Raw genomic sequence first — 27,640 nt, forward strand, 5'->3', positions numbered from 1 at the left:
TAGCCCACCCCAACTCCCATCCACATCACATATAAAAGCATAAAAATCAGAGAAATGCCAAGAACTAAATATGGCCAACGAGAGCTCCCAAATTCCAGTCCCAGGTATTATATCTTTCTTACAGTTTCTCAAAATGTAGAAAGAAAGAGATCTTATCTATTTAGTATATATGCAAATTGACAAGGAGATTCTTCATTTATAGCATGACCCTCATGTTTCTAAGAGTGCCCTCCACTCTTGCAGTACCAGGTCTGTGTCTCAAATCTCAATTTCCTTAATTCTCCCTCTTCAAACTGACCAAATACTCGGTTTTCTCTTGGGCCATAGGCAAATTTTCTCTTTGTTCAAGCATGGCTTATATTTCAGCCCTCAGTGCAGCAGAATACAATGGCCTTTTAATTACTTTTGCCCACCTGTAATGAAATCAGATGGGTGGCTATACTTGGAGCACATCCACGGCGTTTTCAAGGTCTGAGTGACATGCACTTGGCAACAGATAAACCTGAGCGAACCCTAATTTGCTGCAAGGTAACATGACCAGAGCCGATGACCACCTAGCTGCAAATATGCCCAACAGTATTCCTTCCTTGCACAGTTTCTTGTCTTAAGTTTAGCCAAGAGGGAAAGCATTTTTTGCTGCAAAGCGAAACCATTACCTGAAAGCTGTACTTTGCCTGCTTCAAAACAGAGCCCTCCCGGTCTGCCAAAGTCGTGCTGGCAAGAACACACCAGAACCAGCCCTCCCAGCCACTCGCTACCTGACTTGTTTATGCCAATCAGTTTGAGGATTTTAACACTGGAGTTAAGTTTAGCTGCGCTGGTTTTTGAGGGCTAATTATAACAGGCGAAGCGGGGTGAGATTGCAGCTATGAAAGTCGCAGCGTAAATAAAAGGCCCTGACGGGCTGGCTGCTATGTTGGCACAGGACAAACATGTATGTCACGTGGAATCCAAGCGCAGCTGTTGCAGCCCATGCTACAATAAATAGCTATGGGAAAGCCACACGGCCATGAGGGATTTTTTATTGCTACCTACTGTGCTACTTGGCTGACTGTATGCACTTGCAAAAAATGGGCCTACCTGCAGTTTAAGTATATGGCAGGACACTGCTGTTGTGTTTTGAAGTCTTGAGTGAGAGCACGGCATGGCTGTTTGCTTCTCCCAACCATCCTGCTTCCACAGAGCCCTACCTAGATTACCTACACATGACGTCCTGCTCAGTAAAATCATGAGAACACTTGTTCTCGTGTCTATGAGCAGCTCTGCACCAAGAGAGGACGCTGTGTGCAAAAAGCAGACCGTGCCTCCTCCCTGTGCAGCAATGCCAAGCAGAATACGTGCAGCACCGCATCTCACAGCACTCACGGATGGAGAGGGCCTCAGGTAAGGCTGAGCTCTGGAGAGGATCTCTATTTATAACCTGGGCTCTGGGTGCTAATGTGACAAAGTGTTGGTTTTTAGAGTAGCTGAAATGCCTCAACACAAAGTGGAAGATGAAACCGCCAATGGCGTGTAAATGGTCATTCATGCCATTTGCTGGTAAGAGAAGAAGCGATCGGTACTCAGGATTTGCAGTGCATTGAAAACCAGCTAAACTGATTAGGGTTCATGACATACTAATCGTGAAGCATCTGCATCCTTTCTAAGATTAGGTTTTTACCCTTTCTAACATTAGGTTTTTACCCTTTCTAGAAAAAAATAAACGTCCTGCCATGGGGCATATGCAGCTTTAAATTAGCAACTGGCAATGAACTGAGCTTTTGACAAGGCTGTGGAAAATGCCTGGCATCCATAACTCCAGCAAGATGCCTTCTGGGTGTCTATTACACAGATGTGAGCAGAGAATTAACCCTTCTTTCCCCTGCAAGCAAAAGGCATTACAATTACAGTCATTGCCCTTAGAAAGTAAGGGCCCAGATTCTCGGTGTCCTGCTCATTCAGATACTCTAACATGCAAAACTATACAACATTCAAATGCTACCGATGTAGCACAGTTTTATTTGAGCTCCTTTCCACTCAGCTCTCAGCATTTCACACAAAATGTATCCCTCTATCCCTTTGTAGCTGCATAAAGGAACAGGGCTATCAAGTTCGATAGTGTAAACACACATTTTTATGCTATCTAAACCCAGACTTTAAAGCTGTAACACAGTCCTGCTTAGAGAGAACAACACTGCTTTCACATGGGAAGCTTTAAAGAGACTTTGGCCATTTCTGAGGAGACCTGTAAACATGTCGAAGGATTCGAGCACACGTACATGTGTGCCAAACAGTGGATTGAGAAAGTTCCTAGAAGGTTTTCCTTGTAGAATTGAAACTGGGAACATGCAATCTTCACGTCATTATCCGTGCTATTGAATCTGTGGAAACTGAACCACGTGCAACAACACAGCTGTTGCAGCTAGCGGCATTTAATCTCCCACTATCATCTCAAAATATACGTGCTCCTGCTCTTGGTACTGACACAGCAAGCAAAGACCAGGAAAAAAAAAGGCAAGCGTCAGGGGAATCTTCCTTCACTGATCTCCATGTCCCTGTTTAAGTTCATGGGTCGGAAAAATGTCCTTCCTCACTTTCCTCTAAAAGGGTAGCTGAATTTCCTAGAACAGGTCAGACAGGAGAAAGAGTAGCGAGGTTAGAAATGCTCACTGCGGGTGGTCCCAGATGTCACACCTTCAAGAGGCTGGTGAATGTGAGGTTGTTTGGTTTTGTTTTTAGTTAAGAGCAGAGCTAGGAGACTTAAAAAGATGAATTACTAACAGAACATCTCTGGGATTGCCTACGTGAGCATATTTGCAGATGGCATGGCTACGTCCACCCTAGCTTGGAGGGAATCTGCAGAAATGTGGGAGGACATGGCTGCTGGCATCGTCTGCTATATCTGGGTGGATGTTGTTCTCACTCTGTTCTGGAGAATGAGCCCTGATCCTGACAGGGCTACAGTGATCTCTGAATTCTTCTCAATCTCATTTTCCCTAGGAAGGAAACTCATTACTATGTTGATACTTAGTGCATCAAGTGTCTTCCAGCAAAGCAAACAGCATGACTTGTTTTCAGTGAGAACTCCAAACTAAGAACAACCAAGTTAATTGCAGAAGGTATCGGTGTGCATACCATGTGTGAACACACTGGAAGGATTTCCACGCCGTTCCTATAATGGATTTTCCTTTAGCGTTTGTTTGGGCGGTTCAAAGCTGTCTGCTCAGACTATTAGTAGGTGAGGAGAAAGAGGAGATGGAAAAAAATTAGAATTTTCTTTTTTTTCCTGCCAAGTTTTGTAAAGTGTCTGGAATTATTTAATTGCACTTCTGCAGCGCTCATACCTCTTAATCAACTTTATTAGTTGCACCGCTCTCTCAGCCAAATACTTTTTTATTACATTAATATATATGTCTTGGAGCTCAGGCATGGAATTACACTTATCTGAATAGATGATGATGACTTACTAGCCTAAATTCTGAATAAATTGAAATTATTTAGGCAATTGCTCTGCAAAAAAACTTGAAAACCTGGAAGAACCATTGTGATGCCAGGATGTGATGGCCTGCAGGACCCAGGTGATCCAATCTCACCCAGAGATCCAGCAATTTCTGCCCAAACACAGGCACGTCTTCCCAGAATGCCCTGTCCTAACAGTAAACACCTGGCAGTCTGTCAGGCCTGGCAGCTGCAATGGGAAGTGTCAGCGAAGTTTGAAGTCTGCATGTAATGATGGAATTCTGTAATAGCCTAGAGTGACACAGAAGACAAGGAATAAATACATAAATAGCAAGATCATTATTCCTTCCCATTTTGCTGGCCATAGTTTTCTTTCTGTTTAATTACAACCTGAAATTAAAATGATGGTTTTTTGCTTTCCCTCTTTCTTTTTCACCTATAAGGAGACAGCCAGCTCCAGAAGACTTCAAAGCACTGTTTTTGAATTACATCACACTTTTTGCTTTATGATCACTGAAAGGCGTGAAGAGGCAGAAAATAAAACTCTGTGCTAGTTTTCAGGCACTTCGTTCTGCTGTTCCTTTCTGGGCTGCACAGCAAGTGTTGGAGCACTGCTGCTACCTACAGGTCTGCTCTGCACAACGCTCAAAGCCAACACAGATGCAATGCTTGGAGATGTTGTGCTTGGGAAGAGACCTACACCCTGACACTAGAGCCTGTTGGCTTTTGTGAAATGTGGGCTGGCAACGTGTAGCCTTCCTGCCTTGCAGCTAAAGCATGTAAGAAAAACCAAACCTACATGGACCTGATTAAACAGAAGGCAGATCCATGCTGCATGACAGTTAAGTTTCTACTTTCATTTCTTTCTGTAAGCAAAGAGGAAATGTTGCACTCCCAGATGTAATGTAAGAGGAAGCATCTGCACCGAGAGGGGAACCCTCTCCCACCGCAGCTACCAATGCACAAAATAAGCAGGAGGACTGGAAAATACCTTCTGGTCTGCACTGCTGAAATTTTAAGATAATTTGTGATATAATTAGAACTTGATAAAATTTAGTTGTGACTTGTCACTTTTTGGAATTTATGTCATCTCTTTTTGGTCTTTTTAATTTTCTTCCTTTCTTAGTAACATGGGCAAACAAGATAACCTGAAGTGGACTCAGCAGAAGCATTGCTGAAAACACAGCAAGCAGCTTTCAGAATAGGGGACCAAAAACAAATAGAAGCAAACCATGGAGATGTCAAAAGCTCCTATTTATTTGAAAGTCATAGATTCCAGGACCAAATTACCAGTGAGAATATCAGATCACAGGCTTTGAAAAGAGATGGAGGAAGGGACAAATGCAGGCAGAGGTAGTAAAGAAAGAAAAAGTTGATTTATGAAGTCATCTATAGCTGAATGCTTTACTACAATATTAATGGTCAAGCAAAGGAGAAGAGCATCCTGCAGCCAGGGAAAGCATGATTAGAAACTGCAACAGCAGGATGGGCTGATCTGAGATACAGAAAATCCATGAAGCTTTTCCCATTCAGGAGGCTAGAAAAGCTCTCGTAAAACCAATTCACTGAGAGCATCAGGAGCAGGAGGCTCTTACTGAGCCCATTCCAAACTAATCTTAGTTCAAATGACTATTTATGAGACAGTAAGTCACTGTTCTGACCTCTTTGAATATCAGTTCTTCTAGAAACAACTTATTTTCAGTGCTGGATATGCAGTGAGAATCATAATGTGTGTGACTGGAAAATGAATAGTGCTGTACCTCCCCCTAATTCCCCGAGACGGCTTCTTTTCCTTTTCCTTTTCCTTTTCCCTTTCCTTTCCTTTTCTTTTTCCTTCCAAAGCAGTTTAATGAAAATAAGAATTTGACAGAGCTACAATAATCACTGCCACGAAGCATTAGGGAACACAGAGAACCTGTGGCACGCAGCACATCTTATAACCCTTTGGAAGGACAGGCAGCAGCTAACAGTAAGGCACTTCTCATCCAGAGAGCTCAGCCATCATCGAGCAACACTTCATTCCCGGTTACACACGATCTTTTTGACAAACTTCCACACAACTTTCCTATTGCTGTTTCTAAGAGCTAGTCAGCAAGATCTCTCTAAAATTTACGTGGAGGAGAATGACAATCGCCGTAGAAATCAGTTATCACCAAACACGCAGCTACGAGCACGAAAGAGCTCAGGAAACTGACCGCGAAACACTCGCAGCGCTGTAGGACAGCCCGCACGGAGCCGCCCCCGCCCCGCGCAGGCCCTCCCCGAGGCGAGGCGGCCGCTGAGGGGCCGGCAGCCGCCCGGAGGCATCGCACTTACCAGCGCCCCGCGGAGGCGGCCGCGGGCAGCTGGCGTCACCCGGTGGGACGATGACCCAGCGCCGGGAGCCGAGCGCCCATCTGGACGAGGAGCTGCGGGCGCTGGGGTAAGCGGCGGCGGCGCGGGGGTCCGCACGCGAAATGGCGGTCCTCTTCCCCCCGACCCGCGTCCGGGGGGCGGCTGAGGGGCGCGGGGATCCCCGCGCAAAATGGCGGCTGCGGGGTGCGGCGCGGGGCATCTGGCGCTTGGTTCTGGCGTCGGTCGGAACGCCCGGGGGTAAACGGACGGCGGCGCGTTCTAACAAGCGCCCCTCAGGGCACAGCCAGAGCCTGGTCCTGGGGCGGGACGGAAGGCCGAGGATGCTGGCACGCGGCAGGTGTGAAGTACAAACAGCGATCAGAAAAATCAAGAGGGCAGGCAGGTGCTTCAAACATAACCCGGGGCTACGGCTCCTTCAGGATGTAGCAGATTCCTCTCCATCAGGAAGACCTTGTGTTTTGTGCTGTTCTCCCCATGTGGGACCAGGGAAGGGAATCTGGGGGGCATTAGCTGCCTGCTCATCCAGCATCCAAGGGAGCACATCCAGAGGTGGACCGCCTTCTCCGGGTGCCCTCTGTCCTGGCAGGCAGCCTGGCTGGGCCCTGATCACCCAGCACCACGCCCCTGGGGCACTGGGCTGCTCCATGGCACCTGTGCTTCAGCTGCAGGCAGTGCTGGCCCTAGGGAAGATGCCACCCCCATCCCAAAACAAAGCCCAGCAGCAAAAGGAAGGCCACAGGTTGCTGCAGGTCACGCTCCCTTCCCACCACTGGCCAGGTGACGTGGCTTACCCACTTGCCTGCTCCAGCTAGTTTTGCTTTCCACAGCTGGAAGGCTAGCAGGAGTTTTTCCACAGACAGAATTGCCACACAGGGGGGAGAAGTGAAGGGCGGGGAGCAGCACTGCACAGCCAGGGAGGGAAGGGTCTGTGGTAGCATAGATCTTCACTTAGTGAAGAGCTTGGGCTGCAAAGAGTTGGAATTGCCATCTCCACACAGCTAATCATTTTCCATATTTGGAAGCACCTGTTAATGAAGTGGCCATTACTGAAGCATCTAACATACTGAATGAGGTAAAGTCACTTTCATAATGGTAGCCAGAGTGTGGACTATTTGCATTCCCTGCAAAGCTATAAGATTACTCTCATGAAAAAAACAAAACAAAACAAAAAACAGAGAAAAAAAAAAAAAAAGCTTGAGTGGCAGCTGCTATGGAAAATGGGGTTCCAAATTGCTAAACTTCTTTTCATTTGGACTAGATGGCTTGAGTTGATCTAAACCAGGGACCTATGCTCAACAGATTGCTTTGCTTGTTTCAACGTTGATCCTAATAGATGGACCCATAGGACTGCAGCCCAGTGTGATACAAGGAAGAAAAGACAACTCAGTGAGAAAGCTACCCAGATCCATTTTTAAGATGAAGCTTATTTATTTTATTTCTGTTCTAGGGTAAAATGTAAACTTTTCACCCTACTGCAAACTACCAACCATCCCCTTAACACAGTGCATTGAATTAAATGAACTAAAACTGAATAAGCAATTCCGAGCAAAGAGTCCCTTCAGATGACTAAGTAAAGCCTTTTTTTCTAGTATGAAGTTGACTTTTATTTTCATTTTTCTTTTCCTTTTTTTTTTTTTTTTTTAAGAGAGAAAAAAAATCTCACAAACATAACATGGTTTAAAAGATATCAATGTAAGTACTTTTTCACTCCCCAGACAATAACGCTCAATTTTTTCCCCCCTTAAAGTTAGTCTCTGGTGCTATGACAGTTATGGGCTCCCTTACACCCAACATAGTATCTAGCACAAATGGGGAGCAGCTTTGATGTTTGTATATCTTTTGGGGGCAAACTGGTGTGGGTTATTTTAGACCTTCTGCTTTGCTGTGCAAAATTCAAAGAAGTTGGAGGAAGTTTGAAGAAGTGTGATATGGGAAGCATTTTAAGGGGAAAGATATGGGTGACAGAACAACCTCAGTTTACCAGATCAGCTAGTTATCAGAATGGAAAGTTGACAGCCATGCAAGATAGGTTTTGTACTGAATACTCATCTGACACACTGTTAGGCTTGGAGGATCTGGTATTTGCTGGGCTTGTCTAGATTAATGCTCCTGTAATTACACTGTAATTACTACACTGTTGAGAGCAAGGCAGGAAGGAGAAGATAAAGTTGATACTAGGAATATATCATCCATCACAAAAAACTAATCAATGAAAAAATTTAACAATCCAAGTTATCTTCAGGAATAATTATAGTCACTGAGAGATCCAGGCATATCTAGAGCTGTTTATCAAGTTGTATCACTGCTCTCAAGAGCCTCAGTATTTATAAACATGAACTTTTGGGGACTTTCCATCAAAAGAAAAGAGAGCAAGTGTAATGGAGTTGCCTTTTTTTTTTCTTCCCTGTTTTAAAGTGTTTCATTCATTCATTCAGTCTGAGGGAAGATGGTGGATTGCTTATTTGGAGCCCTCTACACTGAGAGGTTTAGTGGTCAGATAGTCAAGCTCAAAATGGAAATCCAGAATACTGTCGGCATCATAGTCAAGGTGTTTATAGGTGGAACCACCACCGAAAGGAAGATTGAAATCAGAACATTTGTTGTTAAAAAACACATTACCTCATTAATTTCTTCCCTAAGTGTACAAACACTAAAAGGGAGCTTTGAAGCTTTTCAAGAGACGTGTATTGGTTTAAAGGAGAAAGAAACTGACATGATTCTCTTTCTGAGGTCTGCAGGGATGACTGGAGTCAGCCCCTTTTCCACTTGCATTTATTGCTAAAATATTTTATATTGCAGTGTGAACCTCATGTAGCTGATCACATATAATGTGAGTTCGGAGAATTCCTCATTGTATTTCTTGTATTTGTGCAAGAGATGAGAATGGGGACTATCTGGTCATCTAAGTAATTACAGGCTGGTTTGGTAACATACCTTGAGCCTCAACATGGCTTTGGCAATACTAGTGCATTTTCTGTCTTTCAGGAATGAAGAGAAGGGTGGAAGAAGAAAAGTTTTTGTAGCATTCTTCTCTTTGTAATTTCAGTGTTCTTTCTCATCTCTTATAGAACAGCTTTTATTTTCTCCTGCTCCAGGTTTGACAGTACTGCGACAGATGGTATTTGTGTGACTGAACAGTACTCTTCATACTTAGCTTTAGTAAGAAAATAAATTATATCACAGGCCTAAATCAGATTATGATCAAATTTAGTTCTGGGTTGAGGAACTGATATGAGCAGAACAGGGCAAGTGGTCAGAAGATTTCTTTATCTGTATCTGTAATGTAAACAAGAGCAAAATTAAAACAGCTAGAAATTTGGCAAAAGAAGTGGGTAAAAATCAGAACAAAGTCAGTTGAGAGAGTGGAGAGAGAAAATAGAAGTGAAAAGCAGAAGCTGAACTAGAAAAAGCCTGCAGATAGAAGACATGAACGCTAAGGTTGGATGCACTGAAGTCACTTCCTCGTATTTCTATTTTTTAATTATTGTTCCTATGACAGGGTACCCTTTCAGTCCAACAAAGTACTTCTCATGGGCGTGTTGAAACATTAAGTTTCAGTGTGACACATGGAAAGGATCTCTAATAAACACCATTTTTGGTTGCCTGCCACCTGTAACTCCTCTTGTCATTCTCACCCTTTTCTAGGATCTCTTGAACTATCATAGAATCATTAAGGTTGGAAAAGACCACTAAGATCATCTAGTCCAACTGTCAACCCACCACCACTGTGTCCACTAATCCATGTCACTCAGTGCGATGTATATCAACTTATGTACCATTAAAAACATTGACAAATCATCATTTTTACTGATGTGACATACAAAAAGCCCTTCACAATTTTAAGATGATAGGTAATGTTTCTAGGGGGAAAAAAAAGAAAGAACAAACTTGTCACATTTGATCTTGGAGTTACTGAGATTCAGCATGCAGAGACTAGAGAAGCCAGTGAGGCCATTATATGGAGTCATTTTTGGAGTAAAGGCACGTAAAGAGCATCATGCACAGCCAAATGAGATAAATCAAGCTACTCCTTAAACTAAGAATGGGAATACTTCATTAAGACTGGTATATAGTTTTGTAAGAAAATTCAACTTGCTATGGTAGAGGATACTTTTTATACCTTGAAATGTGCAAAACCTGCCAATATCTACCACCATCAAAGAAAAAAAAAAGATTAGATAGCTGCTCTGAATAACATAGGAATGAAGTCCTGTTGAGAACACTTTTAGATCATGTCCACTTGCTGAAGAACTTAATGAAGATCTTTGTTCCCTTTTAGAGGTAAATGAGAAGTGACATATTTTGCTATGTTTCTGCTTGGCACCTGCAGCCTAGACAGCCACAGTGCTATCCACAGGGTAACCCAGCTGAACATTGACGATCTCCTTCCCATTTCCAAGAAGGAACTTTGAAATTGCCTGACTTTTACAAGAGTGAACCGAACATACAGTGTCTGACTCCATCCAGGTTATAACTGCTTAAGAACATAATCAGATAAAGACACAAAAAGTAAGCCAAACATCTGCCTACTGCTCTTATCTGATAGCGAGGCATACATCAGTTAAGCATCGCTTCAGACATGAAAAACAAACGTCAATCAAAACTTCTTGCTGTGCTTACTACTGCTGCTAGATATTTTTAATTCTTATGATGAGGAAAAGTGAGTGCTTCTATTGGATGTTCAGCAGTTTGCATACTGAAATGACCGAGAAGAGGATCAGCCAAGTTCCTCACCCCTTACTCCAAGTCCCATACTCTTAGGTCAGCCATAGATGAGTGTTTGTGTTTCTTGCGTACCCCAATACTGTTAAAAAGTTCATCCTCCCGATGCTGGCTGTAGCATCATTCACCAGCCCCTATTTACAGGGGCTGAAAAGAAGCGTTGGAGAAGAAATATCGATACGGTTCATAGAATCACCAAGATTGGAAAAGAACTCCAAAGTCATCCAGTCCAACTGTCCACCTATTACCAGTATTTCCCACTACACCATGTCCCTCAGCACAACATCTGAACACTTCTTGAACACCTCCAGGGACAGTGACTCCACCACCTCCCTGGGCAGCTGCTTTGCCAACAGCTTTACTGGAAAAGGCAGATACCATGCATAAAAACTGATCTGTAGGGGACATAGGAATGAAATTTCTGCAATGTTTTTCTTCAATATATTTTGAGTTATTAAAGAATAAATGAACGTTTTGAAGAGGGTGTTCTTATCTGAAGAGGAAATTCCCCACCACCAACACTGCTACAGTGTGCTTCTGATTACCAGCACCACACAGAGAGCTCTAGTTACAATGTTAGCTATACAGATCTTAAAAAAAAAAAGAGGTTGTCATGTCAGCACACCTTTTCTTGGGATTGCAATGGGTGTCATAGCTGCAGTGATACAGAGACAGCTCGTGCTGTGGCCACCAGTTTCCCCCTAGTGGGAGTCACTGGTGGCTAGGTGGGCAAATACTTAGGACTGCACTGGGATGCTTTTTGATTCTCTGGGGGTACTGTCTCTGTTCTTACCCCTCCTCATCTTGACAGTGGCAGTGAAGCCCTTCCTACACTGTCACTGATACAATCTAATCTGAAAAGTAGTCTGATTACTGGAAATGTGATATTTTCCAAAGAGAAGCAAAGCTACTCCCAGTGGTGAGGCAGGCTTGTCTTAAGACATGCTGTCCATAGGCCTGGAAGATGCTTCCACTCTGTAGGAATAGTAGGAATAGTGTGGTTCTTCAGCAGCACACAGTGATAAAAAAAAGAGAGTCCTTTTGAGCATGGGACACCGAGATTAACATAATTTCAGACAAAGTTAAAGGAACAAGAACTGACACGTGACTCCGGCAGCAATTGTATACCCAGTTTGAAATCATTTGTCAACTTGACAACAAGGAAACTAAAACAAAGAGTGGTGCATGCAGGACTTTTGATCAGAGAAATGAAGTAACTGGAGAAAAAACCTTCCAGATATATCAGTTTGAGACAGGACATGCAAAGCCAAGGGCACCCAGCAGAAACAGCTCAGAGAAAAGAAAGGTCTTCTCCCACTTTCCCCTTGCATTTCTTCATAGAGAGGTTTCTGTATCCTTCTGTACCCAAACAATTTCTTCACTCCTGGTAATTTTCAGTCTGACAAGTATCAGAGTATGGAACATATTCCTGGAATTTTTGTAGTAGATACTTTTGTAGTAGATAGAAGTTCTGTAACTTGAATCAACGAGAAGTGACTTTTTGAAGGATATTTGGAGAGAGCCCTATATACCACACATGGACTGTGGTTCAAAAATGAACAGCTGACAAGTCAGCTTTTGGAAGTGGAGCTTCCTGCTGGCCTCAATCAGATGGGTGTTTGTAATACCTTTTCAATTCAACTAATTTCTTGATTTAAGTAGACAGAGAAGTAGAGTTATAATGTATCTTTTATCTGGTTTTCACCACTGAGTATCATTCAGAACAAAACTCAAGCAGAGGGTGACTGCCCCTCATAATGAGCCATGTCTCCCCATCTCGATACCTGCAAAGACTGACCTTCAGTCAGCTGTCTGAGAAGCTCTGTTGGTATCAGATGGCTCATTTACCAGGTTAACATGACTTTTTTTTTTTTTTAAATAAGAAAAGTTGAAGGATTTCTCCCCCTGCCCCAATCTCCCAACAAATACTTAAATTCAATGGAAGCACATGTAGTAGTATCTAACTACAGGGCTTTAGAGTTAATTTCTAGTGCTATTTACTTTTACTTTTGTCATCAGACAGGCTTGATTAGAAGCAGAGAAAGGTCTTTAAGCATTTTCCTAGGAGTGTGTTTACTTCCCTGGTAGTTTGTGTGCAGATGATTACTTTTCAATGCAGTTTTTAAGTTGTACCTGTTGCCATATGATTGGAACAAATTTTGGATGTCCGTTTTCTTAGCAGAATAAAGTAACCTGAGAGTTGTTACTGATCCAGCCACCTGTGACAATAGATGAGGAAAAAAATAGCTGTGAGTAAGACAGCTACTTTGACACTGGGAGCTGTGTTATTCCTTCACCTTCACTTCTTAAAGCTGAGAAAGGCGACCGCGGTAATATCTGAGGGATTTTTGTCTGCAATAGAGTATTTGTGTAAGAAGAGTGATGCAACTTTTTCGGCAGATTTATCTATCTACTTTAAGCCAATGTTATTTTCCCAGGTGGGTGGTATGACTTTCTCCTCCCTGCAGTGGTAGAATGTCATTAGGTCACTCCTGCATGTAAGAGAGCACATGTAAACAGTCCATTTTGTAAACCTGACTGACTTCTAGTTTAAATCCTTCGCAGAAGACTTCTTGGAAATAAGATAATAGCGCACTTACAAATGACCTTCTTTATGAAAATGACCACTCACAGATTTTCTGAATGTTTCTTTGTCACAGAAGTGAGAGAAAACACATTATGAGATTGCACTCAAAACACAATATCATCTTCTCAGCTGTAGAGCCTGCCTACCCTGCGTGCCAGCATGATCCTCATCACATCAGAACAGATCTGACCTTTGACTGTTACTTACTTGGGCAGTTAATCCTAAAGCAGATTTTGGCTGACAGGTGCTTCAGAGGATGACAGTTTGATCTTTAAATACTTATTATTTTATTCTACTGTGTAGATGGTCCCCAGAGCACGTTCTAGAGCCAAAGCAGCTATACTCTGCCTGTATTGATTTTCACACAGATCTGCCTTCCACAGGGTGGAAACAGTCCGAAATCTCTCATAAAGCCATTTATCAACCAGCTGGCCTTTCAGATAGGCAGCCCTCTAAATTCAGTGGTAAACGTTTGTGGGAGATGCCAAGATAAGCGGCAGCTTCTGATGAACAGAAAAGGGAAAAAAAAAAAAAGTGATAGTTGCACATCATTTCAGTTTGAAGACTGTTGCAATATGAACACCAGAAAGTGCTGTGATCCAACGTCTGCTGTCAGTCAATCTATATTTCAAGAGCTGAAACAGTAATGAGTTTGCCCCCACAGTTACAGGCACATAGTTTTAAAGAAAGGGGATAGGGAAGCAGCACTCTCCTATGGATGAGGGGAAGGGTATTAGAGGTACTGCATTCTCTCCTTCTCTACCAGAAACTCTGGTGTGTGCACATGTAGTCCTTGTTAATATTTGCCTACAGCCTCTCTTAGAGAGTTAGAGCTTTAGCTTTCTATAGCCACATCCCTTTTTCTGTGACCGGTGTCCAGAATGGCTCTAATGAGATCCTTTTCTATTGAAAGAAGTAAGACATTTCTGTTCCAAGTCAGTCTGGACAGAAACAGGGCTGTAAGAAGCACTATGTGGTCTTCATCACATTTCCACCCCCCACCCCCCCCAAACATTCCATGTGGATTCCTCATGGAATTTTTCATACATAAAAATGGATGAAGTGAATTTTCACTGAAGTTAAATGAAGCAAGCGTTCAGTGCTTTGTTGCACTGTTCAGATCACATACAGCTGAGTGACAGTGATGGCAAGGTTCCCAAATTCTCACTGCAGACTCTGCTGGTTTACCTTCTCCCCTCCATTCCTTCCTCCAAAAAGGTTATGCTTCATATGAAAGTGTCAGTTTAGGCAAATCTGCTTGATTGCAGATATTAGCAGTGCAGATGAACTGAGTTGTGGGAAATAGAGTTTGGGAGGAGATTTTTTTCTTTCTTTTTTTTTCCCCTAAGTGTTCCGTTTGCCCCCAAAAGAGGAAATGTGCTAAAGTGTATAGATATATCAGGAAGTAGAAATTCTGAAATTAGACAGAGGGTCCTGCACACCCCCAGAACTGCTTTCACCTTATTAGAGGACATCTGGGTAATTTCTTGGTACTTACACAGTCAGCTCTTTGTAAATACGGAAGAGCATAATTTCATAGTTACAACAAAGGTCATTTTGTAAGCTTGTCATAAGGAGGCTGCTGAAAGGGGCACAGTTCTTTGCAACTGTGTTTGCCTGTTACAAGAATAACTCAGTTGTAGCAGAGTTAGCTCCAGCGTTGCTTCTTTCTCTGACTCAGCTCCAAAACTCAGCAGAAACTGTCAGCTAAGAACAGAGTGAATGATGCTTTAAACCCCTTGTGTCTTCCCAGGTGGTATCATTATAACCTTACTCGACACGCAGCAGAAGCCCTGCTTCTTTCCAATGGGAAGGATGGAAGCTATCTCTTGAGGAAGAGTAACGAAAGGGAAGATTTGTATTCGCTCTCTGTAAGGTAGGGCATGAACAGAAGCGTCTGTCTTATGGTACCTACCTGATGCTACACAGCTGGCACTTTAAAGATTAACTCCCATGTATGTTTGCATCTCACGTACTGATACGACCTTCAGATTTCATTCTAGGGTCCAAATTATTTGAATATACGTTCCTAATGATCTAGCCCTGTTGAATGACTTTAGAATTAAAAACTCCCAATATGCACTGGTTTTTGAAAGGGCTCTCATTTTTTTCCAAAATAAGGATATTGCTGGGAAAAATATTATTTTATGACTTGGTGTAGATATTCTGTATGGTAAAAATCTGCATCACAGTAATGAGAGCTTAAAAAACACCTGACAAATGTCAAAAAACCTTTTACAATGAAGGAAGAGTCATAAATAGGAAGTAAATTTAACAGTTAATTGATAATAACTTTACAGTTTCTGGATCACTGAAACTGTCGTCCAGATAATCCAGTGATTTGCTGGATGATTTTACTCCTCCAGTCTGGGCTAAGACTTGATTTTTAGCCAGTAGTGTCCAACTGATTCAGGTAGTATTAGTATTTCCCCACTTACAGAAATAAGGCTGTGGAAATCATCAGAATTTCAGCAATTTACGTCAGTTCAGGACACAACCAGTACAAAGCACACTTAGCCTATCCTGAGTAATTCACTACTGAATCATACTGAAGGAATTCTTACACAGCCAAGAAGCAGAGAAGCCCCAGTATTTTAGGCAGGCAACACGAGAGACACATGCATTAGACACACAAAGTAGTTGCTGCGTGTCAGCTGCATCAAGGTAACCAGCCTTAAATACATCCATAACCTTTGGCAACCATATGATATATTAAGTCTCTAGTGAATGTTTAAGCTATTGCATTCATGCTCATTTCTGCCTTATATTGGCCCTCTGAACTACAGCTCTGGTGAATCACAGTAACTTTTTAAACTAAAATCCACTTGGATATACATAGTGATGCTAGTTATTCACAGCCCTTGTAGGGTATCCACAACCCTTGTAGCATAAGTTGTTCTAATAGGAGATGAAAGCTGAAGTGTTAGTGAAAATATATTTGCCGTTTTAACAAATTCTAGGCTTAGAATACCTAGAGAGGTCTACTTTGGGCCAATTCCAATCTGCTGTTCAGCTTTTATAGTAAGAATCGAGAGTTGCTCACTGCATCACTGTATGCAGATTATTCCAGACCTGAGTCTGGAGGTTGGTCTCTTGCTCTGTTACACTGGTTTCATGGTGGTACAGCCATTTTATCTTTATTTTAAGATGTTTCATTTATTTATTTTCTGCTGTAGGTAGAATTTGCTTTTTAAAGTTTTTATACTAAAACTTCATTTTGGAATAAGTAATTCGATTTCGTTCTGATATCTTGCAGGAAGAGCCATTTTAGAAATTATAGCTTTCATTTTCTCATCTCCTAAAATTCCTTTACTTCCCTCTTTACCTCTCGAGAAACTTCACTACTCATCATTGTCATTTGTAAGAGACAGCCCTTGGGGTTTTAACTGACAGCTGTAAGAAGAGGACAAGGAGAGAGATCACATACTGCCTGAAGCTTTATCTCACAGCTGTATTAGCCAACTTTAAAAAGGAACTGGAGTAGAAGGAAATAGAGTAGAAATGGCTCTAATTGCAACATTGTATTTCCTGTGAAATTAAATGAAAAGATGAAGACCCTGTAATTGCAACAAACCATTGCAATAACTGTTAGCTAGAGAGTCAGCACTTGGCTAGCAGGCATTGTGTCTGAGCTGATGGTAGGGCAAAGCACAGAAGAGATTATTAGGCACGTTCTACAGTGTCACGTTTTAACTATTGCTCAAAGAGAAATACCAGTTTGAATTTATAGTCTCCTGTAGAAGTGTCAATAAACATTAGAAAAAACATTGTAAAGCCCCTTTCTCCACAAAATGTCAGTGTATTTGCTACATGCATTTTTTTCCTGAGCCAGACTTCTCTCTGGACCACTTTGGATGCTAGTAATATTAACAGAAGTCACTTTTTCCACAGAAAAGATGCTTGCTGTAAGCGCTTCACTGACTGCTGAAGTCAAAATAACTACTCTTCCAGGAAGTGAAGCCTTGCACACTTCTCTAAATGTCACCACCTTGCATAAACAAACGATGTTACTTCTCTGACAGTAAAAGAACCCTGATTCACGTTTGACAGTGCCCAACACAGTGCAACCCTGAGTACAGAGACAGAGCAGACAAATTGTAAAGCAGAGAGTGAGACTGCGATGACACCTGAAAAGTAAAGCAAGTACTTCAAATAGTAGAGGCAAACCATCAGGACTGAAGCCAGGTGAAAGAAGATCATCAACCTGCCTAGACAGAAACCTGAATATCTTATTTATAAGTCTTCTTCCTGAATTGTGACAAGATTGACTATCTTGGTCTTTTGTGGCTTTTGCTACCTTCATCTGTAAAGCAGCAATTATGTTTTCTTAATGAGTCTGATTCTCACTGACTATGAGTGAGGGACAGTAACAGCAGCAATATTACTGCTAGGGCTGCGATTTTGTGCTAGATTTCCTGTAGTAGAAGCTACTGTTTAGGGGTTTTACATGCCAAGTGTCCTTTACAAGTCCTCTACAAGTTTTCCTTCTTTGCTGCAGGGGAAAAGATTCTGTGAAACATTTTCATGTTGAATATACAGGAACCTCACTCAAATTTGGATTTAACGAATTTTCCAGCTTGAAGGAATTAGTCATGCATTTTGCAAATCAACCTTTAATTGGAAGTGAAACAGGTAAGTAGAGCTTTGCATTTTCCACAAACATGCTTGTAGTCATGCTTCATACAGATCAGAGTAAAAGGAGTTTCTGATATAAGGTAGAAATGTTGCTAAAGTGTTCCTCTTCAGAAATTCCTGATGTATTTAAGATATCCCTCTTCAAAAACACTCTCAAGTATGCTGAAGGCAAACTACATGCAACCTTACTGAGTTCTTGCTAGTTAGGTACATATGGTGCTTTCTCTCTGAGAGCCCGAGGAAGCTCTTGAAAACATGCATGTAATGGATGGAGCAGAACCTTTTTTTTTTTTTTTTAATCAAGGACAAAACCAAAGCAGAATGTTTAGGTAGTGAGAAAAATACACATTTGTGTATAAAGTTAAAATCTTCCAAAAAGAATAAGTGGAAAAAGAACCTGACATTGTTTTGCTCCACTGTTGTTCAGTCAAGAAAGTGATCTGCTCCACATTCCTGTGGGAAATGTGCCCTGTGTTATCTCTTCCTTTCTGTTTACAGCAGCTCAGCCTGCTGATCCCATCCCACCATCACATGGATTTGTGTTCTTTAAAAAAATAGAGAGAAAAGCACAGCTTTCATGAGCAGCCAGCATGCTACTGGAGTTAAGTGTCAAAACACTGAACTCTATTCCTACTTGAACATGACACTATCAGACTGGGATCCCACAACAAGTAGATGTGTATTAGCAAAGAAGTGTGAGTTTTACATTTAGCTTCAAAGGTGAAAGCTGACAGTAAGTCAATACAAGTTAGTGTCAAAAATTGTAGTATCCCATGGAAGAAGTGTATGCAAATAATTATAATAATTAGTAGTGCTGTGAAAGTGACCAGCTAAATGCTGGCTGTCACATGCAGTAGCTGGAATTCATCACACAGTAAATAAGTACCAGCACTCTTTTAACACGAGTGGATCATAAGCATTAAATTTGAAGGCTGCTTTATAAAATATTTAACAAGCATAATGCAGTGCTACACTCGATATTGCACTTGTGTCTTTCAGAGCATTCTCCTTAGTTGTTTTTAAGTGTGCTTAGAACAGTTTGTATTTGTACTCTTTGCACCAATAAGACATTCTTCCTGCAAAATCAGACATGCACCTGCAGGCCTAACTCTGTAGAGATTCCAGATGACAAGGCTGTACTTCCCCATTCCATCACTGCATGTATCACAGACACAAGTAAATGAGGCTTGGGTCTCTATGGACAGAATCAATACCGCTGAATGAAAGGCTCGCTTGCCACTTTAAAGCTTCTGGTTGGATTCTGTTAGCTCTGTGAAACCTCTAATGTATTTAAGTTGGACATACTACATAGCAGGAAAAGGGCATCTGAAGATCACATCAGGAAGTCCTCTACCTTCACTTATTAGGGATAACAGTAGAGAGGAAGAGAATGACAACACACCGTGGGGTGATAACTGATATGTACTAAAAAGCAGGCGGGGGCTCATCAGAGCCCATTCTCAGCCAAGTGTCATCATGGCAGACTGAGCAGTACAACACAGGGACGTACAGCAGGCTTTCCAAAGAGCCAGCAGAAGTCTGCTTTCTTAGGACACACTTCCTTTCAGGGAAAGGAAGCTTTCACTGTGCAAGTCAGCTTTGACTCAAGCATGAGCAGAAAGTAGTTGGACCAGTTTTTCTTATCCATTGTTATCCTTACAAACTATTTTATAGAGAAAGACTGAGGTCAAGAATGAGAGCAAAGCAAGATAGCATGAATACTTTTCATCCCCACCTTTCTTATGGACAGGGTTCGATAAGACAGCAAGTGAGGTAGAATATGCAAGAATTTTCACTGTCTTCCATCCACCTTTCATCTCACTGTAGCTAGCTGTGTATCTGAAGACACACACCAGGCTCTTTGATCAGTACGTAAACTTTAACTGGTTTGTGGAGCACAACAGTTCTTTTGTACTGGGACAGCTGCAGGATTGTGCTTCCAGGCCCACAAACTTCATTTTACTACAGCTTTGTTTGCCACTCCAGATCACTACACTGAGTAACATCCTTTTCTGCACGCGCTTCTTCCTGAACTACAGATAATTAAAAGGAGATTGAGACTGCTATGTTCTGTTTCTTGGACTGACAAGCTGAATCTGTTCACTAACAATCTTAAAATAATTTGGTGTCATGTTTCTGTGTTTCAGTCTTTATTCAGAGTGAAAGGTCAGAATGCTGTTGTTACCCATTTGCTTTGTTTATCCGTTCTCCTTAAGTTATTTTCAAACCATACAAAAGCTTTGACTTGTTACCCAGAAGAAAAAACAGAAGTCTTGAAAACCTAACACGTGGTTGATTTGTTTCTTCTTAGAAATAGATACCATGCACAAACAGCAATAATCTGTTACCATTGTTATACAGTCACCAAATGACTCTGTACAAGTATCTTTTATGGAGAAAAGGCATGGAGAGCTTAATAGAAAGCACGTACAATGTAAGATGTTAAACTAGTCCAGCCAGTTCTGCAGCAGGGATCTCTGCCTACAACGTATATACAACACAGTCTGTGCAACAGATGAGTTTTTATAGAGACACACCCATCACCAGTCTATATTCTTACTGATGCTGAAGCATTTTTTTCCCTGCAAGACCAGAGAGAATTAAACCAGTTTTGAACTTTTGACTTATTGCAAGCTGAACATAGCTGCATACACCCATGTGTGTGTGAATAGGTATCTGTTGGTTAGTTGAAAAAAAAAATCATGCTTCCATTTCCCTTTGTTGTCCTTCATATCACAAAATGTAATTGAAACCTTATTTCACATTTAAAGTTACTCAGATCACCTGCTAGTTTCAAATCCAAGTCTTTACCACCTCTAGCACTTCTCCTTCTTAACAGCTAACAATACCAACATAAAATGTTAAAGTAGCAGCATTTAGTATGCTGTGATGTTTGAAAAAAAAAAAAAAAGAGATATTAGGAGTTATAGCTGTTCCTGCTTTGGGGAGGATCTTATCTATGAGGAACATGTAGTAGATTCACTGCTGTGAATGCAGCCTTTGTACAGGCAGTATTACTGAGATCTTAGGGAAGTTATCAGCTCTTACAGCCTTACAATTTTTAGGAGCCTATAAACAGGAGGGGAGTCAACTCTTTGAAAGGATAGATAACAGCAGAACAAAGGGAAATGGTTTTAAAGTTGAAGGAGGGAAGATTTAGGTTGGATGTCAGAGGGAAGTTCTTTACTATGAGAGTGGTGAGGTGCTGGAACAGGCTGCCCAGAGAGGCTGTGGATGCCCCAACCGTGGAGGTGTTCAAGGCCAGGTTGGATGTGGAGGTTGGTGGCCCTGCCTGTGGCAGGGGGGTTGGAGATTCATGATCCTTGAGGTCCCTTCCAACCTGGGTCATTCTATGATTCTGTGAAACTAACCCATTCTACAAGCAGGCAGCTACTTCAATTACTTTCTGAGACTGCCTTGACATATTACTCACTCCTGCTCTTTTTCTCTCCAGGAACCTTAATTGTATTGAAGCATCCCTATCCACACAAAGTGGAGGAGCCATCTATTTATGAGTCTGTCCGAGTTCACACAGCAATGCAGACAGGAAGGACAGAAAATGATCTTGTTCCAAATGCTCCCTCAGTAAGTTCCTCTCTGGCAAGAAAGGTGTTTGGTGGCTTGAGTTTAATGTGATTGCTAGAGTGAGCTATGAGTAATGCTGATAATTCATCACTGTATGTGTTCTGAAATACAAGAAGTCTTCACCAAATAAGGCAAAGCTGAGTTGCTAAAAGCAGACAAATAAAGCCCTTCCTAGCTGTTGCCTCTGAGACTGCCAGTGCTGTCTGCAGCAGGCCAAGGTGAGTCTGACCATCAAACAAAGCGTATATAAAGGGTTTTAGATCTCCTGTGTTATCTTCCCTTTAAAATGCAGTCTTACCAGTAATATTGTCAGGAATTGAAAAACAAATTCTAAAGACCAGATTGAGAAGTATTATGCTTTTCTGATAGCACTGGTCAAGGCTGTATGCAACCATATCTATGTCAGGTTGCACAGCAAGCTCTTGTTTTGGCAAGCCTTTAGCAGTGTGCAGGCTGGAATGAAGGAGATAACACCTCTGAGTCCCTGCATCAGTTAAAAAGCGAGCTTTTGAAAAAAAAATATGTATATTCAAAAATATTCAGAGACAGATAAGGACCCATTTGGAAAGGGGAACCCCAAACTGAGTAAGTGTATCTGTATTCTGGTAGGCACATTACATTTCGTTTTCTGTTGCTGTTTTTAGCCTTTTCTTATTTGGACTTATTACCTCATAATCATCTCATCTTAAAGCAGAAAGGTGGCTTGCTATATTCTAACACAGACTTGAACCCGAAATAGAGATAGAAGAGCCTCTCAGCCCTAGTAAAAAGCAGTGTCATGTTAGAAGCTATGGCTTCCTGGTGTGAGAAACAAGAGAACATCTTCATATCCATTTGAGCCATCTGTTCTGATATCTGTGACTCACTTGGACAGTAATTAGAGACTTTAAATCCCTAACTCCTATTTAAGTGAGACAGGTGGTTTGTCCAGAACAGTATGGCTCAGAACACAGAGGAGAGTATTCTAATAACTTACTAGCTTTTTGAAGTTAAAGAGGAAGTGCTATGTTAATACAGGCTAACAAAGTCCATACAAGAAACACATCCAACATCCAACACAAGATCCCACATCCAACCATTCACAGCTGAGTTCTACTTAAACCTCTAAAGAAAGTTAACTTTCCTATACAACCAATAAAAGGCTTCCCCTCCTCCACTCCCCCCCAGTAATGGCAGTAGTTTACTGACATAAACCCCAGGTACTTCTGGCTATAACATGCAGAGGCAGACAACTAACTTCACTAAATAAAGATCAGCCATAATTGCATATATTTTGCTTCATTTAGTGGACAAGATGCAGGCCAGAAGCTTGAATTGAGGGACATGGTGGAAGAGTTTGTTTCTGGAGTCAGCAAAAGTTGGTGTTTATCCAAGTGGTGAGGAGCGGGCACTCAGCAACAAGGACAAGAGCGAGTGCTTACAGGAAGCTTCCTGAGAACAGGTTGCTCTTCCATCTATGGTTACAGGCAGAGGGGGATGTGGGAAATGGAAGCAGAGCTCCGTCTCTAACCCCAGTCCTTTTCCTTATTACTTCACAGCTTGGTACGAAAGAAGGATATTTGATAAAACAAGGCAAAATCGTCAAGGTAAAAAAAACAAACCTCTTATTCCTTGCTTTTACTCTGTGACTGCCCATAGAAGCTAGGGAGAATGCTGAGCTTGGCCTAAATTTCCCTGTGGGGAGGAATAATTTGTCTTCTGAACAACAGCAAAGCACAACCATAAAGCAGAGCAAGTCAACAGATTTAAAGGCTTTTCTTTCATAAGAAGTGCTACATTAAATTCTCACAAGACAATTACGATCCGTTCTTGATCTTTCAGAACTGGAAGACAAGGTGGTTTACACTGCATAGGAATGAACTTAAATATTTCAAAGACCAGACAGTAAGTAGCAAACACCAGTTCTATTCTGTAAACCTGTACAGGGGCAGCCACAACATCCTCCTATTTCTGGCTTCTTGCATATGTATCACAGCTTACCAAGTTACAGCTTCCCATACTGTCAGAAGGGTCAGACCTTTTAAAGTCAGAGTTTTGCTGATGACCTTAACGAGCAAGTCAGTAAGTTTTGCAGCTAGAAAGCATCTCCTCTGCTCCATCAGTCTTACCTACACATCAGAATTGCTCTTTACAATGCATTTTTTGTTTCTTTGTTCAGTGGATTTCAAGCTACCAGCACAGCTTTTGCTGGTAGCTTTAACAGACAGAGAACAGTCCTACTGAAGTATTTCTGTAAATACTAGAAGTGTATTTTGCATTCCTTGATTTCATCCTTTTAGTTTGAGTGGCTGCACAGTTTACATAAACAACTGCAATTAGAGGAAATTCTTTCTTATTAATCTGCCGAGCACAAAGACTGACCTCCTGCATCTGGGAAAAAGTTTTTCCTTGCAGTTGTGTTTCATTTTTAACTTAAACTGACTAAGAATAAGACCTTTAGAGTCCCTCCACCCTTAGAGTACCTCCAGGGCAAGTTTGTGCACAAGTGAAGCCAAACCATTGACCACTGCCCAAACCTCTTTCAAGCATCTTGCAGATTTTAACACAACAGCATACACCTGCCCTCTCACCCCAAACATTACCATCTATAAACAGCTATATAGTACTTACAGGGTTTGCCATTAGTGCTCATTTCAGTTAAAGCCACCTGGAATTAAGCTTCCAGGGTAACATTTCTAAGGGCAGCACTCAGGTGTCTGAATTGCCTTTGTGACTTACCAGGCGAGACCACACCTTGGGCAGAAACACAGGCTTCTCCTGCACATCTCCAGCAGCCACTGATGCTTCTGGTTTTGCTGTACAGTTCACTGCTAGCTCTGGGCTGGCACTTACTAGCTCATCTCAGCACATGCAGCTTTCTCATAACATAGTGAGCGACCACCAGCTAATGAAACAGAGAAGGATGTAAGGAAAGGTGAGAAAACACTCCATATGCCTTATGAAGTACCACAGGAGCTGGTGAAGGTGTTCAGACAGAGCAAGCAGCTCTTCCATTTCAGCCACCTCATGTAAGGTGCTCAACATGGTGAGATTAAGAAAAACAAATCAAAAGGATTCTCACACCTGGACAGAACAAAACTCCTAAGGGAGTGCATCCCTGCTCCCAAACACTTCTGGGCCTGTCCCCAGAAAGCCACATGCATGTTCTACTTCAGCTCTCCTCTTGCCTTCCTCCTTACTCAGCTTCAGCCTTTTAAAGCTTTTAGGAATTAATTACATCTCCAACAGCTGGTTAGAACTGATAAGATGTGTAACTATCTCCTTGTCTCTGAGCCTTAGCTGGATATCAGTTATATTATAATGAGTAACCTTAGCAGTCTGTATCTAGCTCTGACTTCCTGCAGTAGTGGTGTCCTCTACTGTTTGTCCAAATCTGAACCTACTGTACTGTTTCTTACATTAGGTTCAATTCCTCCCACTTCAGCACTGATGCTGATTATCTGGGTTGGGTTCTCAGTGCTTATAGCTTTATGCCTCTACTCAGAGAAACCCAGAGCACCTATGAAGATTCATGTACACTGGAGATGAACAGAACTAGCCTTATATTCCATTTTCATGTGTTCCCATTATAAAATTATTTTATTTTAAAGGCCACAGAACCAATTCGGGCACTTGACTTAACTGAATGCTCAGCAGTGCAGTTCGACTATTCCCAAGAAAGAGTCAACTGTTTCTGGTAAGTTGCATTGTGCACTGTGCTGGGGAGGTCACAGTAGCCAGGAGTTTCAAATGGAAGCACCGGGTGCTTTTGAAAGCTCCCTTGATCCTGAAGCCAGCCCTGATCTTACCAAATCTGATGACAGCCTCTGTCAGTTCTGTGTGGTTTTGCCAGACTACCGCTAGCAAAAGGTATTTTTTTTCCATGATGGGGAGAAAGAGGGCAGGCCCATATTTTGTGGGTGCTTCTTTTTCTAATCCTGGAAATGCATATAATCATCATTGAGGCGTATGGTACTTAGTGAGGTGACCCAGCTGGCACTTGGGCCTCAATGGGGTCCCTAGGAACACGTCCCTGACAGCTGTGAATACTGCCAGCCAGCCTTTCCTCTAGAGAAGAAAAGCCTTGCTGCCCTGCTCTGTCTCAGCCAGTGGTGGTGCAAAACAGTTGGGTTCAGTTTCAGGAGGAACTACTGCTTGCTTTAGCAACTTAAGATACAGCTCTAATTGTTTATTTACAGCTTAGTGTTCCCACTAAGAACATACTACCTGTGTGCAAAAACTGGAATAGAAGCAGATGAGTGGATTAAAATACTGCGATGGAAACTGGTAAGATGGTGTGTGTTGTTGAATGGCAGTGTGCCTTGTGCAGCAGTACTGTGGTGCTGCCATGATAAACTCCCAGTGCTACAGCACACCAGTGCTACAGGTCTCAGTATCTGCATCGGGAGAGTGCTGTTCTGGCTTCCAGGCTAACTAGACTGGAATACAGAGTTTTCATGAAATGTATGAGCCTGCCAACCCGCTCTACTACTTTTGGGATGCCTTTTTGATATTTAGGCTTGTTATGAAGAAGCAATGAATTAATGTCATTAAAGTTGGTGCCGTGTAGATGGTGTACAGTACTGAACAGCACAGATTGCACGTGTTGGGTCCTGAAGGAAACAAGAAGACTTAAAAACGTTACTTCCTTAAAAAAATCAGTATTTATCTTGGTTTTACTCACCCACATCCACGTGCAGGTGGACAAACAGTAATGGGCTGTTTCTCTGTTCTAGTCACAAATACGGAAGCAAGTGGAACAGCGCAGTGGCCCCACTTCCCAGCTGCACCCCTAATCCTTCCACTCCACGGGCAGGAATTGCCTCTCAACCACAGGGAAGGCATCTGACCACAGGAAGACAGTTCCACGTCTCCATTACTTGCCGAGGGCACATGCACGTTTGTCTGCCCCCACGCAGACGTTTGCATCCAGCTCTGCACACAGAGGATCTGTTCAGCTGACACTGCTTTCAGGCTGCTGAGTCGCGTGTGGAGACCATTGCAAAATCACAGCGTCAGTTTGATGTGTGTGGTTTATGTCTGCAAGGCTCAATCATTCAGACACCCATTAACTAATCACAGAAGTAATCACTTCAAAACTTCTGTGGTTTTCCAGAGCCATCTTGAGAACTCACTGCACACTCCGTCACAGCTACCGTTAGCAGCACAGACTGTAACACTCAGCCTGTTATTTCAAATTAGGCCTTTCTGGAAACATTAAATATTACTTTTGTATGGCTCATTGGGGTCTAAAGCCAAAAGGAGAATGACAGAGCCAAGTACATTCTTGTAAATAGTACCGACATCACCACCCACAGAATTAAACCTAGTATTTCAAGACTCTTTTCGAGGTGATGGATGAGTAACACTTACTTCTGGTCAAGTACATTTTTGTACAGTTAAGATTTATACCACAGTTATGGCTTTGAATGAACATTTGTTTTACATGGCATGTAGAGGAAATGGTAAGCAGCGTCACAAACACACGCTTGTTAACAAACCCAGGCTATGAAAAACAGGCAGCTAGTTCTCAGCACGTGTGTGTGCTGCTACAGGACCCTGAGGGTGGATGACCAGGGCTTTACTGGTGGCAGCCACCAATGTTTTAGCAGCATTGAGTTGGACTCCCTGTGCTCCCCTTGGAAAATGAGCTGGATTTTGTATTTTTTTTCCCCTCAAGCAGATAACTTGGTTTATAAAACGAGGTTTTATCCATAACCGCATTCAAGAATTAAGCACTGCTTGCTTTAAAGTGAACAAGAAGAGCAGCAGGAAAGCACGATATACACTAAAAAGCATACATATGTGCGTGTGTGTGCTTGAAAGAGTATATCTTCTACATAATAGATGGAAATTTCCATATGCATTTTGGAAGACTCAAGCACACCTAAGCGTTGTGGCTCACCAGAGTTCAGAAGCAGAAGCCTGGTGCATTGGTGCTATAATGAAAAAAGAGGTGTTACATTTTGAAAGCAAGTTTTGGCACTGGGGGGTCTCAAGGCCGGCCTGGTCTGATCTCCCATCTGATCTGCTCCTCTGGGAGAGGTGGGCTGAGCAGGGACATCCCTCTCTCTCTGTAATGGTCACATTTCTGATGAACTGCTGAACGCATGCAAATGTTTTCCCTGGACAATGTGCAGCAGCAGCAGCTCAGTGTTCAGTAGATGCCTTTACTGTGAGAAAGCTGAAGAGAAAAAGGGGAAGAAACATGCTAAAGAACATACTAGAAGGAAAATCCAGCTTTGAACAGGAACAGCATTTTATTTGAACTTATAAATTCAGAATATTTGTAAATATTTTTATACACCGTTTTCTGAATAAAATGTCATTATAAAACTA

The 27,640-nt window shown here is 42.1% G+C and overlaps 1 protein-coding gene and 1 non-coding gene across 3 annotated transcripts; both read left to right on the top strand.

The window, feature by feature from the left end:
* Nucleotides 1-2,684: 2,684 nt before the first annotated feature.
* Nucleotides 2,685-2,758, top strand: MIR1814 (microRNA 1814). Its single transcript, NR_035129.5, has one exon. It is a non-coding gene; the product is annotated as a microRNA 1814 (primary transcript).
* A 2,943-nt stretch (nucleotides 2,759-5,701) lies between these two features.
* DAPP1 (dual adaptor of phosphotyrosine and 3-phosphoinositides) lies at nucleotides 5,702-27,640 on the top strand. 2 transcript variants are annotated; one of them, NM_001012933.5, is made up of 9 exons: nucleotides 5,702-5,860; nucleotides 14,856-14,978; nucleotides 17,601-17,734; nucleotides 21,192-21,322; nucleotides 22,861-22,908; nucleotides 23,144-23,206; nucleotides 24,913-24,998; nucleotides 25,501-25,588; nucleotides 26,038-27,640. In NM_001012933.5, exons 1-9 carry the CDS (start codon nucleotides 5,805-5,807, stop codon nucleotides 26,095-26,097), a joined length of 789 nt encoding a protein of 262 aa, NP_001012951.2. In that variant the 5' UTR covers nucleotides 5,702-5,804; the 3' UTR covers nucleotides 26,098-27,640. The 2 variants fall into 2 exon arrangements, with proteins under 2 accessions (NP_001012951.2, XP_040555011.1); XM_040699077.1 differs by lacking the exon at nucleotides 5,702-5,860 and adding an exon at nucleotides 5,876-6,130.

Source organism: Gallus gallus, chromosome 4 (genome assembly GCF_016699485.2).
Source record: "Gallus gallus isolate bGalGal1 chromosome 4, bGalGal1.mat.broiler.GRCg7b, whole genome shotgun sequence".
Lineage (NCBI taxonomy): Eukaryota > Metazoa > Chordata > Aves > Galliformes > Phasianidae > Gallus > Gallus gallus.